Source organism: Dioscorea cayenensis, chromosome 15 (assembly GCF_009730915.1).
Source record: "Dioscorea cayenensis subsp. rotundata cultivar TDr96_F1 chromosome 15, TDr96_F1_v2_PseudoChromosome.rev07_lg8_w22 25.fasta, whole genome shotgun sequence".
NCBI lineage: Eukaryota > Viridiplantae > Streptophyta > Magnoliopsida > Dioscoreales > Dioscoreaceae > Dioscorea > Dioscorea cayenensis.
This window is the reverse complement of record NC_052485.1, coordinates 8713193-8729582: the sequence shown is the minus strand read 5'-3', so window position 1 is coordinate 8729582 and position 16390 is coordinate 8713193. Positions and strand designations below refer to the sequence as shown.

The 16390-nt window shown below is 33.7% G+C and overlaps 1 protein-coding gene across 4 annotated transcripts; it reads left to right on the top strand.

Moving 5' to 3' along the window:
• Nucleotides 1-3757: 3757 nt before the first annotated feature.
• LOC120277121 (flowering locus K homology domain) lies at nt 3758-16107 on the top strand. Of its 4 annotated transcripts, none has more exons than XM_039283871.1 (8): nt 3766-3888; nt 5429-5476; nt 5777-6065; nt 11120-11354; nt 14405-14553; nt 14663-14917; nt 15011-15205; nt 15673-16107. In XM_039283871.1, exons 2-8 carry the CDS (start codon nt 5454-5456, stop codon nt 15871-15873), a joined length of 1347 nt encoding a protein of 448 aa, XP_039139805.1. In that variant the 5' UTR covers nt 3766-3888; nt 5429-5453; the 3' UTR covers nt 15874-16107. The 4 variants fall into 4 exon arrangements, with proteins under 4 accessions (XP_039139806.1, XP_039139805.1, XP_039139804.1 ...); XM_039283870.1 differs by having other exon boundaries at nt 15008-15205; XM_039283872.1 differs by lacking the exon at nt 5429-5476 and having other exon boundaries at nt 3758-3888; nt 15008-15205.
• The last annotated feature ends 283 nt before the right edge of the window (nt 16108-16390 follow it).

Genomic DNA, 16390 nt, shown 5'->3' with positions numbered 1-16390 from the left:
GAGATAAAGGAAAAAGTATAATGATACAAGAAAAAGATGAAAAAGACAATATGACAATAACTATTCATAAACTGGAAAACATCATAATACATGAAGAAGAAGAAAATCCTCTAAATAATCATCCCTAAGAGCATAAAAATAATGCATAGAAAAAGAAGTAGAAAAACCTATAAAGAAAATCCTATTGAATTAGAAAGAATGATTAAAGACTTAAAAAAATTCAAAGACAATATAATATTAAAGTATCCAATCTCTCATTCTAGAAGCAAAGCCGTAGATTCTCTACAAATAATGATAGATCTTATTACAAAAAGAAAAGTAAGAATTAATGGAGAGATTAGTGAAATTAAGGAGAAAAAATTAGCAATGTTACAAAAGATTACAAAAATGGAAAAAGAAATAAAAGGATTCCAAGATATTATAAAACAATTGGAAATTGACAGCTATTTAAAGCAACAAGAATCAATGGTTTTTCCATCCTTGCAAACCAATGGTTTGCTCATCTCCCTCTTTAAATTTAGGAATAGAAACTACACAACCAATAGAATCTCCTGTATTCTTATCTCTTTGGGAATCATGCAACTTGAGCCTTACTCCATAGTTCATCCATTCGCATTAGAAAAAACTGTGACTGCAAAGCCAGCAGGTTCATTCGCATTTTCTTTAATTGTGGGAACTATGTAACGAAGTCCCTTGTAGTATAATAGCAGACAAGGATTTATTCATCCAAATAATAAGAGCTGTGGCTACAAAACCAGTAGGTCCATATGCATATCTTGTTATGGTGAAAACCTGACTACCTTCAAAAAAACCCCAAATAAATGTAAGGTAAGAATTTTTATCAAAACTAACAAGTTCATTTTCATGCATAAATGGTAGAAAAAAGCTTTTATAACCATCAATTATCTCTTGAACCCCAATTAAATCTTCCCATATTTCCTACAACCTTAGCCTTAAGATTTAGAACTCAGGCAAATCTAAACCTGAAACAACATGTCATTCTTAATAACCTTTGGGCCAATAGACTTGAACAAAAAAATCTCATCCCTCTATTTCACTCCTTAGCCAAAATTTTCAAATGAAAAATCGCAAAATGCTCCACTACTACCATTATCAGAAAAACCTAGTGTCAAATTTTCTTTAAAACCCCAAACTCTAGATTACATGGTTGAGCAAGAAAAAAGAATTAAAACTTTGGAAATAGAAATAGTCCACAAGACTGAAGAAATAATGAAGATTCAAATCCAACTTCAAGAAATTAATAAAAAAGCGGAAGATATGAAGCAAGTGTTGATAGAAGAAAGAATAGCAATTCATCTCTGCAGCAAGAAGTACTAAGGCAAATAGCAAAAGAGGAAATCTTTCCTGTAGGATTTGTAATAGCATGAAATGTGTTCAAAGAATTGGCACATAAAGATGTAGGATGCCAGTGTGAAGAAGGATTCACTGTATTAAAATTTTCACTAGACATGTCTCATTGGAGAGATCAAGCAATCAACGGCGTTCAGATGAAAGCTATCAATCTTTTCAGACATGGATATCTATCTCGAATTATGCTAACAAGTCTAGAGCAGGCAAGTTTCTTGAATGACTACTGGCAGTTGATCCATCTTCTCCACAAATTCTTTAAAGCTCTTAGATCACATATGGATGGGTATGTAAATTTAGAACTAAATTCTATCCCCTCTTGTTATAATGAAGGCTATCCTGATGAAGCAAGGCATCATATCAAGATAACTCTTCTTCGCCATCATAAGCTTGAATAAGAAAGGATAACTCCTATTAAACTTGAAGACATGATCGTTCTAGGAGATATCAATAAACAGATGAAACTATGGCAAGCATGTACAATCTCTAATGATTGGAAAAGGACTTGTCCTACTATTGCTAATAATCAAAGATACCAAATGATGCTAGAGATGAAAGTACTGAAGGTATATGTTGACCAGTACATGTTCCCCATGTACTGCCCATTTCCAAATTTAATTTCACAAATGCCAGCTACTGAGCATCACATGAAGAAGATTTATGTATGGGCAAGAGAATATCGATTTAGAGATTATTCCAGGTTAAGCATTCCCTCTGATGTATTAATGTTACCAAGTTCTGAAGGATCTCCAAAAGGCTTAGATGACATTGCTGAGAAGAATTTAGCCAACATGATGGAAGGATGAGAAGTCAGTCAAAGATTTTACTGAAGCCTTACTCTTCTGATATATTGAAGCAGTATTTGTTTTTTTAGTGTATAAAATGGGCAAATGTTTATTTTTAAGTATGTAAAACAGGCAAAGTTTTTTTTATTGTATAAAATAGGTTTGCAACTATAGTAGTACTGTAGATAGCGAAGAATCTTTGTACTCTACAAGTAAGTGTCTAGTCATTGTACTATTGTAAACATTGGGCTTGAGTGGTTTTAGCCCATGATTTTGTGAGTGGTTTTGAGCCTTTTGGAGTTTATATAAAGCTCCTTAGTGTTTGTGAGGTGGACACACACCTCACCCTTAAATGAAATAAAACAATCCTTAAGCTTTTGTGATAAAAACCCTTTTTTGTTCTTGCATAAATCTCTCTCTCTCACTAACCTTCCGACCTTTTAACCTTTACTTCACTTAAGGCCTTAGATTATCCACCCTAAACCATGGAGAGCCCCAAGTTGAAAGGCATCCCCTTCAGAGAAAAAGTTTGGTCCTTCATTTCCATTAAATATGCTACACACAAGCCCAAAATTTTACAACAGTACAATGACAAGACACTTACTTGTGTAGTAGAAAGATTCTCCATTATCTACAGTATTGCTACAATGAATTTGGGGATGCTTTTCAACTTACTTGGGTCTCTCTGTGGTTTAGGGTGGATGATCTAAGACCCTAAGTAAAGTAAAAGTTAGAAGGTCGAAAACTTAGTTAGAGAGAGAGATGTATGCAAGAACAAGAGAGGGATTTTAGCACAAAAGCTTAATGATTGTTTTATTTCATTCAAGGGTGGGTGTGTGTCCACCTTACAAACACTAGGGAGTTTTATATAGACTCCAAATGACTCAAAACCACTCAAAAAACTATAGGCTAAAATCACTCAAGCCCAAGGTTTTACAACAGTAGAATGACAAGACACTTACTTGTGGAGTACAAAGATTCTCCACTATCTACACTACTACAGTCACAACCCTATTGGTATAACTATTAAAAATGCCCTAAAAATTTATCTCTTTAATCCCTGGTGATATGGAGTCAAATTTCAAAACATTAGCCATAAAATTGTGTTTTTCATAATTAGATGATTAAGATAAAAAAACAAATATATTTTATTATTAATAAGTAACCAATAATTTATATATATTTTTGGATAAAATGAAAATTTCAAACATGTCCGTAGTCAAATCAACTCTAAAATTCACGGCTTCATTTTATCAGTGGCCACAAATGTTTGTAACTTATATCGCTGCTGTGGTCAAATATATATCTGTAAATATTTGTAGACTTATATCATTATGATCGACGTGCACATATCTTTTATTATAGCTCGGACTGGCAGCGCTCATTTCTGAGCCTTTTGACAGCCACGTGCAGCTATCTGGAGAAAGCTTACGCTACATCCAGCATACAATAAAAATATTCGCTACTCACGCGATATAAGCTTACAAATATTTATGGCGCTCAATGAAAATGAATCCCTAAAAATTCATTGGTGAGATTATATGAGCATGGGCATTTTCGTAATTTCATCTAAAACCAAGTGATGAATAAAACAAGAAAACCAAAAACCACCACCGTCACCTCGCTCAATCCCTAAATCCCTCACGGGCGCCATCTCGCGCTCTCTGTGCACGCCCTAAACCCTCGATTCCGTCGCCTCCGCCGCCTGCCGTCGACGAGATCCCTGCAATCATCCGTAAGGAAGATCAAATCGATGTGTTTTCATCTTTGTTTCGATGTTCGCGTGATCGATCTCCGTCTTTTTTCTGTGTTTTTTTTTGGGGATTTTCGTAAACATTTTCTATTGTTCTTCTGTTTTGATTTCTTTCTTTGTTTTCGTTGTCTTGCTGCTGCCTATTTTCTTGGTGAGCGTTTTTTTTTCTCTGTTTTGGATGGTGGATTTGTTCTTGTTTGTTGATTTGTTCTGGTTGTTTCCAATGTGTTGCAAAGGGCTTGTTTTTATTATTTGTTTGATTTTTTTTTTCAGTTTTTTGATATTATTGATTGCTTTCCTTTCTGTGAAAGTTTCTTACTTTTTGATTGCTAGAACCCTTAAAAAGTTATGGGGAAATTGATGATAAGTTACTGTTTTGGGTGGATGTGAGTAGGGTTTGAGTACGGGGGTTGTGGTGGTCCTTAAGAGTCATCAAATGCACGAAATTGACTCGGTTCTCAGTCCATAGAGTTTCACATGATAGAAAATAATTAAAAAAAAAAAAAGAATCAGCCTTTTTCTTCTAGCATTTGAGCTATATTTTCTTGGTGCTGGTTGCTTGCTTATTTTTATATAATCGGGAAATCTCTATCTATTGTGCTCAACTTCGAATTGAAATGATGTGGCTTTTGCTTAGCTGATATAGCTTTTTGTTTTTAAAAGTTGGACGCCTATACAGAGCATAGTGCTTGTGCTAGAGATTGAAATGGTGGTTTCTTGGTTTGCTCATTTTATTTTTGAGAATGTAGTATTGTGAGCATGTTAAAAGGCCAATTAGCACTGTTGCTATGATACCTTGTCTCTAACTGTTGGTTTTATGGTTCTGGTTGGATGAATGACCTTAATGATTGTGGACATTTAAATTAAATTATATATTGTGTATTTTTTTGTAAGAACTAATTGTGTCAGGTAAGTTTGTGAAACAAATTTTTGAACAATGATTTTGGTGGGAGATTCTCATTGTCATACCTGCTGTGACCTGTCAATGATCTTCCTTTCTTTTATTTGGCCGGCCAGTTTCTAATGGCGCCTGCTCACTAGTATCTTTTGATTAATCTAATCATCAAAATGTTTCTTTCTGACTTTTAATTTGTTTAGCAAGTTGTATTGGTGTATCCACAAAATATTTTGTTGAAGTACTCATCAAATGATTTTTTGATTCCAAACAGGTGTACCTAAAGAAACTTAAAATTTTGACTGAGTATTTATAATGGCAATGAGAATATAATTACTGAGAGTTGCATCTATAAAATCTTTTCTGTTGGAAGGCTTCTTGGTACTTTCTATTGGTCTAATAAATTTATATTAACGAAGGAATTACTTAAATTTCTTTGAAGAAGAGAAATTTGTTATAGTATACGAAATGGCCCATTAATTATTAAATTCTTCAACTCTGGTCTTTGGTTTTTGCAAGCTGTTTCTTGCTTTATCTTTGCCTGTGCATGAAGTGAATACGTTCAAAATTTATTTTCTCACTATTTTCTTTATGGAAAGCCTGAAGTAACTATTGTTGCAACTGCAGTGATTACGATCTGAAGAGATAATTCATGATATCAGATAGTTTGATCAGGTTTGATGTAATTTGATTTTCTTGATGGCTAGGCAAGGATTTGTTTTTACATTAAATTGTCTCAATACTTTATTTATCTGATAGGTTTCTTTCTTATCTCATTTTTTGTGTTTAGAAATGCTAATAGTTGTTAGCTGAATCTTTTCTCCTGTCTTTATTTTTAACCTCAATATATTTGAATCTGGCAATATTCTTCAAGTGGTTTCTTGATTCAATTTTTTCATTTTCACTCTATTCCTCATGCTTATATGTTATTTTCTTTTGTATGCCAATATAATAGTTTGAGAAAAATGTGTTCAGGGCAGAACATATGGATGAAACTGTGGAGAACTTCACTGAGCAAGATGTGATTGAAGAAGCTGTTGATGCCTCTAGTGATAAACATGGACGTGATGATGATCAGGCTGTGGTAGGTAGTGAAAAGAGATGGCCTGGGTGGCCCGGAGAAAGTGTTTTTCGCATTTTGATACCTGCTCAAAAAGTTGGTGGTATCATTGGTCGTAAAGGAGAATACATTAAAAAGATGTGCGAGGAGTCAAGGGCTCGTATTAAAATTCTTGATGGTCCTCCTGGGGCACCGGAGAGAGCTGTAAGTTTCTTTGTAGAATGGATATTTATATTTTTTTATAAGACAAAGTATCAACACAACTTAGCAATTTTTTTCTCTTAAATTCTATCTTACATGTTTGATTTTTGCAATGTTTGATTGATAGTCACATAACTTCTAGATGGGAATAATTCTTGTGAATTTCATATTTTGCTAGAGCCTTTGGCTACTGCTTGTCATGAGCTGGTTGTTAACTAATTGTGTTGGATGTGAATGTGTGTGCATCTGGCTAAATAAGAATGGTTTTGTTACATGCATTACAAACGTTATTTTAATTAATGGCCTCTCCTACTTATGAGCTTTGACTACATTTTTTGGTTTAGTAAAACCTGGAAATATCTTGTTTATTCATAAACTCATTTGGATTAGTTAAGCTCAAAGATAATTTTTTTATATAGCACTCTACCCATTGGTTTATTGTGGATCCTTCTGTATCCTATATTGTTGTATAAATTTCCCTCTGAAAGTGCAAAAACAATGACTATTGGTTTCTCAGTCGATTCCCAAGTCCAATGGTTGTTAAACACTTAAGCTATATTCTATCTAAACATTATAATTTGATGTCCATATTAGTTTTTCTCTTCCATTGTTTTTTTTCTCCTGTCCACTAATGGGAAATTAAAAACTCTCTATTTACAGTATTTTTTTGGCTTTTCCCATTCTATCTTTACCAGATGTAAATCCCTTAGTCTCTATTATCTCCTTTAAATTTAAGATTATAATGTTCTATAAATTTAGCAGATGGGGGAATTATTTTATAGTAAAACTATGAATGCTATGAGTTCTGAAACAATAAGGCTGGAAGAGAAGTTTTAAAAGTGATAAATTTGTGTTTTAGTAATTATATTGATATATTATGATGTTATAGAAATAATATGTATGATATTACATTATAAACGGTGGAAATTTGCTGGAATCAATGAGTGGTCATTTTGTAAAACAAAAAACCTAATTTTAACAGATAATTGCATGCATTAACTTTAAAGAAGTCGAAGATCCAGGTGGCTTAATCAGGGGAGCCCTGTATATCTTGTTTCAGTTTTCACATCCCGTTGTTTGTAGCTTTTGCAAAGTCAAAATCTTCATACAGCTGCATTAAGGAAGTGAATTTTGTATTATCTATGAACTGAAGGGCTCAAACTCATATAATTATAGATTCTTTCAAAGTTTCATTCTAATTCTCAGTGCTTGGTAATCTATTGCCTCCTTTCTTCTTTTATACAGACTTCTTCATTGTATGTTTATAATCTTGGTCTAAACTAATGTCTTTTTCTCTTTTGTTTAACGGATCTTTTGGGAGTAGATGATTCTCGAATTTTTATTTGTAGTTACCTTTAAACTATTTTTTTTTTTATGCTTCTCATAAACTTGAATTCCACTTATCGTGCAAGTGCCACAAAATGAATTTTGATATATACATCTGAATCCTATCCTGTTCGTTTTTACCCTTGCCAAGGTTGTTTGGAGGGAAAGTAAATTCGAAAACTCTTAATCTTTGCTCTAAAATGTAATTGGAAGTGCCTTTCTTTAGCAAAAAGGTGGATGTGAATACATTCATGACTGAGTAGAATACCATGTCTTTGTGGCCTATATGATGCTTCTCTGTGACAAGTTTTTTTTTGTTTTTGTGTCTTTGTTTGTGTTCATTGAAACCTCATCTGTAAGCATTTGTCCAAACCTAAGTTAGTGTTTATGTTAATTGAGAAACTCATCTTGGGTGTAAAGTCTTGATGTCAGCATGTAGACAGTGTTACTAGGCTAGGACACTGAGTTGTCAGTCAGCGGATGTATTGGACACATGTAGTGAAAACCTCAATTGGGAAAGAATCTGCCAATTATTATCATATGAATGTAGTTTTGAATCCCACGATTCATTTCTTGTTTTTTTTATTTTTTATTTTTTTATTTTTTATTTTTTTACTTTTGTTTTCAAATAGATAGAAATTTAAATTTGGTATGATTTATAAAATCAGGAAAATTGAAAAATCAGTAAGGACTAAAAAATATTTAGAAATAGAAAGAAAAGATACAGGGAATATATCTAAAAAGATAAGGAAGAAGTTGTATTTAAAACGAGAAGAGAAGGATTATATTGAGTTAAAAAAAAAAGTAGGAGAGATAAAACAGATTCTAGAGCATCTGTTGGAGTGATAGGTAAAAAATTAGTACTGTCAAACCATCCTTCTCATTTGAATTTAAAATTCTTCAAGGAACTTCTATCTTTATAAAGAAAATAAATTTACATTTATAGTAGCAAGAAAGTTAATTACCAGAGGATCGTTGATAAGGATGACAATAAGGGATGAATGTTAAGAAATTAAAATTTGATAAATTAGGGTTTGAATACATGAGTTCAAGATTATTTAAGGAAGAAGTGGTATCACGTGAAACTTCCATGCCAGGTTCCAACTCCAGCACCTTTCATCACTGTAACCAATGAAATCTGTGCAGGTTATCTCTGCAGACCTAAGGCAACAAACCAAATCATCACTATGAATCCCAAGTCAGATTGCCAGGATCAGTCTTTTAGCACAACAGTGCTGCAATATCATCTGACTATTCAGTTTTGATATATTATGGATGAGCACCTTGGAAAGAAGCTCGACAACACCTGGTAACTTCGTGATCTTGATGATTTTTTGAACACTAGGTTAATATCTCCAAGACGTATTCTTGGCTAACGGAATTTACTGATATGGGATAATGAAAGGTGGCTTCGTTTCTCTAGTGTGACTAATAATGGCCATGATGGCTTTATGTTAACTTGATATAGTTTTCCTGTGATATTGGTAAAGATCAATAGTTGTAAGAATCACACTTCTTTGAGAATTTCATGATTCATGGACGATTGGGGGTTTATTTTTCAATAGAACAAAAGCAATATTTGCTTTATTACCCGTTATATTTTAAGCTTCATAATTTAAAATCTTCGAACGTGCTACTTTTCAAGGAAATTACTAAAACCTATTGTCATATAATTACTTCATCAATAGCTCTGATGCAAGAACAGTAATTCAAATGGAATTATGTGCAGTAAGGTGGCATAAGTTTTGAAAGTGTTTAGGTGGGATAACATGGAAAGGAAGAGGTGCATTTCCACTTCACGTTTCTTTTACTTATTATGGTATTTTTTTTTAAATAATGTTTCCCTGACATGTAATATATAATTTATCATTGTTTATTGGCCAATTCATTGCTTATTCCAATCTCCAACACTTATTGGATTGGTTGATTAGCATTGTTAGAATTATAGACAAAAGTGTTATGAAACTTTTAAAGTGGTTAAATGAAAGCTATTGACAAGTACACCACATATTGAAACATCAATTATGAAAATTTATATTAATGGCAGTCTAAGTTTAGGAGTACAAATTATATATTAAAGTAGTGCCCATTCATGACTGAAAATAAAGTATAGTTGATTATATTTTTTTAGTTTCAAATTTTTTGGCTTATTCCCATTTATGATATTGTATTTGTTTCATATATCTTAGAGATTCGTGCCTTAACTCAGTGATAATAGCACGGCCTTCTTCTTTGTCAGTGTGAAAAGCCATGTGGTTTTATAAAGTTATGCACGTTAGGATGCAACGGGTGGATGTGCACTGTCTTTTTGTATTTGCTATGATATGCACATTTGGATCACATGTGCCTCATATGATTTTACAAATAGGATTTGGATTTTATTAATCTTCTTTCTTTTCCACACTTCATTTTAATTTTTCCTTTTGATTTTCAATATTATTTACTTTTTTTAATTATTGTATCCTTTCTATCTTTTTAAAACTCCATAATTTTTGTATTCTGGTTCTAATAAGTTAATTTCTTAGCTTTATAATCTTTTTAAGTACTATTTTCTTGGATTTTCATGATTTTACTAATTTAATTTAATTTCGATTTAAATTTTCATTGAGTTCTAAGCGTTGGATACTCTCTGATACTTGATGTTAAGTTTGTCGTTCATTGTCATTTTGGTTTGTGATCTTTGTTGATGGTGTGAACAAAATGTGGCTGCTAATTATTATGTAATTTAAACAATGTAAATGTTTGCGTTCACTAGATATGATAAAAGTTCACTACCTCTTGGATTTGACATGGGTATGGCCTGGAAAGAAAAAATTATGATGTATGAAATAGAGCTAAGAGGGCATTTAATTTTAAAAATCTTATCATGACAAAACTTAGCACGACAAAGATAACATGGTAAATTTCAACAACCACCTTACTATCTGACTTATTGCATGCTATTTTCTGATTTGTGGAGATGTATTTGAGTCAAGATTGACAAACAGATTAGCCTACTTATGAGCTGAAGTCATATGAATATATTTTAAACTTAAGTGGCAATGTGGCATCCAGATTCTCAATCACGTAGACTTGGGTATATATTTACACTTACTGGCTTTGTTTAGGCATTGTTGCCATGTTGTAGTACCTGGCAGCATCATTTGACTCTGGAACTTCTTGCTTTGTGGTTCTGAACAAATCATGGTGGTTTTACAGGGATATATCCATGAGTATGCATAAGTATCTCACAATCGGATATCTTCGTCTTTTAAGAATTCTGATTAGTATGCTAAGACTTATTCTGGAAAAAGTAAACTGCAATTGACCATGAGATAAGAAATGGTGAGGTGAAGGTATTGTTTTGCGATACAACTTCATCTGTAGTTATTGTTTGTTAGGTTAGATAAGATTTTGGGTCTAATCCATATTTTCTTTTTGTTTTGTTTTTTTTTTTCCCAATCTATGTGAGTTCTTTTGTTCTCTGGTACATATATGAAGGTGCATACTTTTTCTTTCTTTGTTTTTTTTTTCAATAGCATCTAGTTACAAATGATTGCTGATGGAATTCAATTAGTCATCAATTAAGAAAACTGTGTTTATGGTTCTTATTTTATATACCTTCTGTAGTGATATTGCCAATCAAAAAAATCATTTTTTGCGAATCCCTTTAAGCTGAAAATTTTCTTGGTTGCCTCATGTCTGAATTATATTTTTTTGGTGATGATCCTTTTTCTGCAAACATTGTGTAGGTTATGATTTCAGCAAAGGAGGAACTGGAGGCTTCTATTTCTCCTTCTATGGATGGTCTGCTAAGGGTTCATAAACGTGTGGTTGATGGATTGGAAGGTGATACACCACCAAGTTCTGGACATGTGGTCACTCGGCTGCTGGTGCCTGCTGCACAAGCTGGGAGCCTCATTGGGAAACAGGGTGCAACTATTAAGGCCATACAAGAAGCTTCTAACTCTGCTGTTCGTGTCCTTGGTACTGTTTTGTCTTCTTTGAAATTTTTTATTTTTCTTGACATTTCTCATTGATAAAATCTCCATGGTCTTATCCGCTTCCACCCATTTATATTACTGATTTTTTTTGGATGTCTGACCCTATTCTGGATAGAGCTATGGGTTTGATGCATTACTATGCTGTCTTTTATATTTTTGTTGACATGTTTTATGTAGAATATTCAATTTGTTTTATGAAATTGTTTCATATTTCTACAAGTTTTTGTTATTTGAGTCAACTTTTTTCTGTCTATGCCTTTCTTTCCTTAGAAGCAGCTTTCGATATTATATAGAGCCTTATTAAGCAGAAAGTAATCATTGATCTGATTATGATTACAAATTTTGATCAATTGACTTCTTAATCAAGCTTGTATTAGCAGGTGGTTTTGAATCTTTTGATATTAAGTTTTTTTCCTCCTATTCTTCACCTCTTTTAGAGAGTATAGTTGATTATCAGTACAAGTAACAACTATAGTTGGTATGTGTTACTTGTTCATTGCACTATTTATTTATCCTAATTATTGTGTCCATGCATGTAGATGTTTTATGGTTGTAATAGCAGTTTTGGTTGAGCCCGCTGAATCCTGAATATGGGCATAAATCTAGATACCTCCGGCGGTAGTTCTGTAATTTTGATGTTACAATCTATTTACAAATAGCATTCATTTGTGGTGTGGTCAAGTGTGGTTCTCTTTGATTTCTTAGTGATGTTAGTATCAAGTCATTTAAATGATTTGTATAAGCTGCATATCTTGTTAAACCCTGTATGTTGTCTGCTTCATAAAAAATTTAAGAATTATGATGTTTTGAGAAATAAATGTTAGAAATATGTTTCAAATAAAAAAAAATTTTGGTTGGCCAATACTTAAGTAATAAGTTGTTGACTTTGACTATTTGAATCCGTTTGCATGTAGAAAATGTTACATTCTCATTAAATAAGATTTTGTTAAATGTATTGATATCTGGTAGAATATGGAGGAAAAGTCAGTTATAGAGGAATGTATGCTATTAGTTTCGTCTGCATTAATATGTATTTAAAAATGTCAGTTTTGATAGGGGTGCAGTCCTTGAGTTAGAAATGGGTTCTTATAATGGTACAATCTCCCCATTACATTTTATGATTGCAGGGTCCATTGTTGGTTAAATTCTATAAGGTTTTCTTTGGTTTGCAGAATTCACTGATTAAGGTATCCTTTTTATAGAGTTTATTAGACTATTGGGTTAAGGTTGTCTTAAGACAGACAAGTCCTTTTTCCTCCTATGATAATTGTATTTCAACTTGGTTTAATGTGCAATTATCGCCCTATTATTGTTTTATATCGAATTTCAACAGCAATCTATGGTAGAGCACCCATTGGGAAATTACTAGCGTCATTGGGAAGTTACTGGCGTTTTCCTTTGGCTGAATGATTTTGGTACTGTTCTCATCCATTGTGGTCTATGAAGATGGAGCTGGCTGATTTAGTTGTCTTGACATTGTAGTGATGTAACGGCTAAAATTAATGAAGAAATTTGTAGAGGTGGAATTTGATGATATTAGGCCAAGAATCTAATGTGGTGATGTGATGGCTAAAATTGGTGAAGAAACTTGTAAAAGAGGAATTTGATGATATTAGGGCAAGAGTCTAATCTATGAGTTCTTAAATTTTAAAGCTTGAATGGTATTTTTTGTGGTTGCTCTCCAACTTTAAGTTTTCTTAGTGTGCTGAAAAGCTTTCATGTCTGGCACTGAGTCCTCTTTATTTTTATTGTTTTATTATTTCTTTAATTGGGGGCTGCTTTGACACTCTTGAGCTCGCTATAGTATTATTCTGAGGGTTAGTATGGTAAAATTGTATTATGAGTCTCTGTTATTGTTCCCATTAGGACTAGAACCTTGTTTTTTTAACAAAACTGAATTTGCTGACTTTATATGCTTCATTATTTTTTGAATAGAATATTCTGAGAGAAGCTTTCCAATAATACTAGCCTAAACTGATCAAGCCATTTTTTACTCATATTTACCCATGTAGAAACTGAGGGTTTTTCCACTCTGGGCTCTGGTTCCTTTTTTTGTTTGATTTTATACTTTCTAACATCAGAATGCTTTCTTTTTACTGACCTTACACCTTTGTGGAAATTAGTGGGTTTCTTAGACTGGCTGCCCAGCCTTCTTTGTCTGTGATTTCACATTTTTCAATCTATTGTCAGAACAGTTTCTTGTCTACTGACGTTGTAATCCACCTCTTGACAATGGTATGTAACGTCTCACCTCTGGTTGGTTGTTGCTGATGTTTGTACAAAGTAACATCAACTATATTCTTGTAAATATCCAAATAATATTCTTTCTTATTACAACTATGTAACTTTGTTTGATTGGCTTCCATCTATCGTGGGTGCAACTTCATGTCTTTGCACAAGTGCACAAGTCTGATTTATTCTATGCTTTTTACCTATTATGAGTATTTTCTTTGAGTCTGCTCGTAAAATATTCTTTGCTTTTGTACTACACTTATCTTTTATTTCTTGTTGAACTTGTAGTTTTTAATTTCCTGAAGCCTGGTTGAGAAATGTCTTATTTGCATGTCATTAGGAAATTATAAATATTCTTACAATTGAGAAATATTCATGGTAGAGTTCTGAAGTTAAAAATGTTATCCGGCAATGTTCTGTTGTATGTGATATGCTGTAGGTAGCAAGCTCTTGAGAATGTTTGCTTTTCAAAGTATTGTAGCTGCATTGTGAGGTTCCTGCCCCAATCAAATCTTGTCCCGTATTTGTTTGATTTGACTAAATGTTAGTCCTCTGTTTAGACTAAAAGCTGTATATCCTAATGTGTGCTATTTTTTGGATAATCCTTAAATATATTTAACTAGCTCTCTGTTTTTATTTTTATGAAACCTAACTGTTACTGCCTAATAAAGTCATTAAATTAATTTTTGAGGGTGGAAACATTATTTGCATGTTTCTTATGGCCCTATGCTTGCTATTATTGTTACTTTCTGTTGTGTCTCCTGTATGTTATTTGGTGTCTGATATTCACTATTTCTGCAGATGATCTGCCCCCGTTTGCTCTACAAGATGACAGAGTTGTTGAGATACAGGGTGAACCTACAGGAGTGCATAAAGCTGTGGAGTTAATTACAGGGCACTTGAGAAAATTTTTAGTCGACCGGAGTGTCCTCCCTTTATTTGAAATGCATGTAAATCGGTTTAACTCAGCATCTTGGTCAATGTTCATTTCTGGCACGTAAAGCTTTTTTCTTTCGATATAGTTATCATTTTACTATGTTTATGTGATCAAATCTGCAGATGTCTGCTCCACACATGGAGCCGAACATGCCACCCCCACAACCTTGGGGGCATCATCAGGGTCTACCACCGAATGCTGGTGGTCCAGGATATGGTGGCAATCCTCAGTTTTTGCCTCCAAGACCACATGATAACTTTTATCCACCCTCTGATCTTGGCCCCATGGAAAAACAGCCTCACCATGGTATATCTGCATTTGGACGAGATGTACCACCCATGGGAGTTAATCAGCAACCCCCACCAATGATCTCTCAGGTACATTTGATGATGTTCATGAATCTGAATTGCAAGATCACTCTTAACATTGCTAGGATTGATTGTTCTTCATAATTTTTGCATTTCTAGCAGGTCACACAGCATATGCAAATCCCACTTTCTTATGCTGATGCTGTCATTGGCGGAGCTGGAGCGAATATCAGCTATATCCGTCGTGCAAGTGGAGCAACCATCACAATACAGGAAACCAGAGGTGTCCCTGGGGAGATGACCGTTGAGATCATTGGCAGTGCAGCCCAAGTACAAGCAGCCCAGCAACTAATACAGGCAAAGCTCTCGTTATTTACACTTTTCTATTGAAATTTATTGTTTTTTTTATACCATACATGCTTTCATTATTTACACTTCCCTATGGAAATTTATTGTTGTTTGATACCATTCATGCTTTCATAATGGAATCCAGGTACTCCTAAACTGGTCTTTGTAGCGTTGCTCCTTGTTGCATTAAGAGCAGCCTAGATATTTATTGCTCCAGATTTAGCAAATAAAGTAGAATCAGAAAAATGCTTTATCCTGTTCTTAATTTTTCTTTCAAAAAAAAAAGAAAGAAAAGAAAAGAAAAGGTTAAGAATGTCTCTGCAGTCTTCTGATTCCTACATACACATGACTATATTTACCATGTTTGCATCTACTTATCAACTTGTTGCATTATTTGTACTTTAGTTTGTGTACCTTTCTCAGTGTGTATGTGCACATATGCCTGAGCTTGCACTAATCTAAGTTTGTTATGGCAGAATTTCATGGCCGAAGCAGCTGCTCCAACTTCTGCTCCTGCTGGTGGCGCAATTCCAAATGCCATGGCTCCTGGCGACCAGAGTTATAATCCATATGCTGCTCATGGTTCGATGTACACATCGCCTGCATCCAATGCTGCACCGCCAAGCCATTCTGCTGGAGGATATGGTTCCGCTTATGGTACTAATTATGGGTACTAGGCAAAGTGAAACTGAGGATCATTTCGGTCAACATGCAGTTGTAGTTTTAATTTTTACTTAATTAAAAGAGAGAGATTGGATGGTATTAGTGAGGAAATTCCGAGTAGATGTTCGCTAACTAAAGCATTCCATGTACATTATCAAGTGTGGTGAAGATTTGTCAAAATATCGTTTTCCCCCATTTTATGCATTGTATCTTGTCAATTTCACAGGTGCTATGCGCCACCTATTTTATCTTCCTGTCTTTCGTTTGTTTGGTGAATTGTGAGCTTGACCAAGCATGTTGTTTATTTGGTGAAGTTCTCATCTATCATTATGTGCATTGTGTTAAAATCATTAGGTTTATGCTATGGGCAGCATCACATATGAATTGTTCTGTTTAACATGCGGTTAGACCTGTGAATTGTGAATGTTGCTGATGTGTGCATAATATTGTTTTTTTAATGCCAAAATGGCAACTATGCGGACAAAAAAAAAAGTGTATATAAACTTTGTCGAGCAAGTGGAGGTGGGCCTG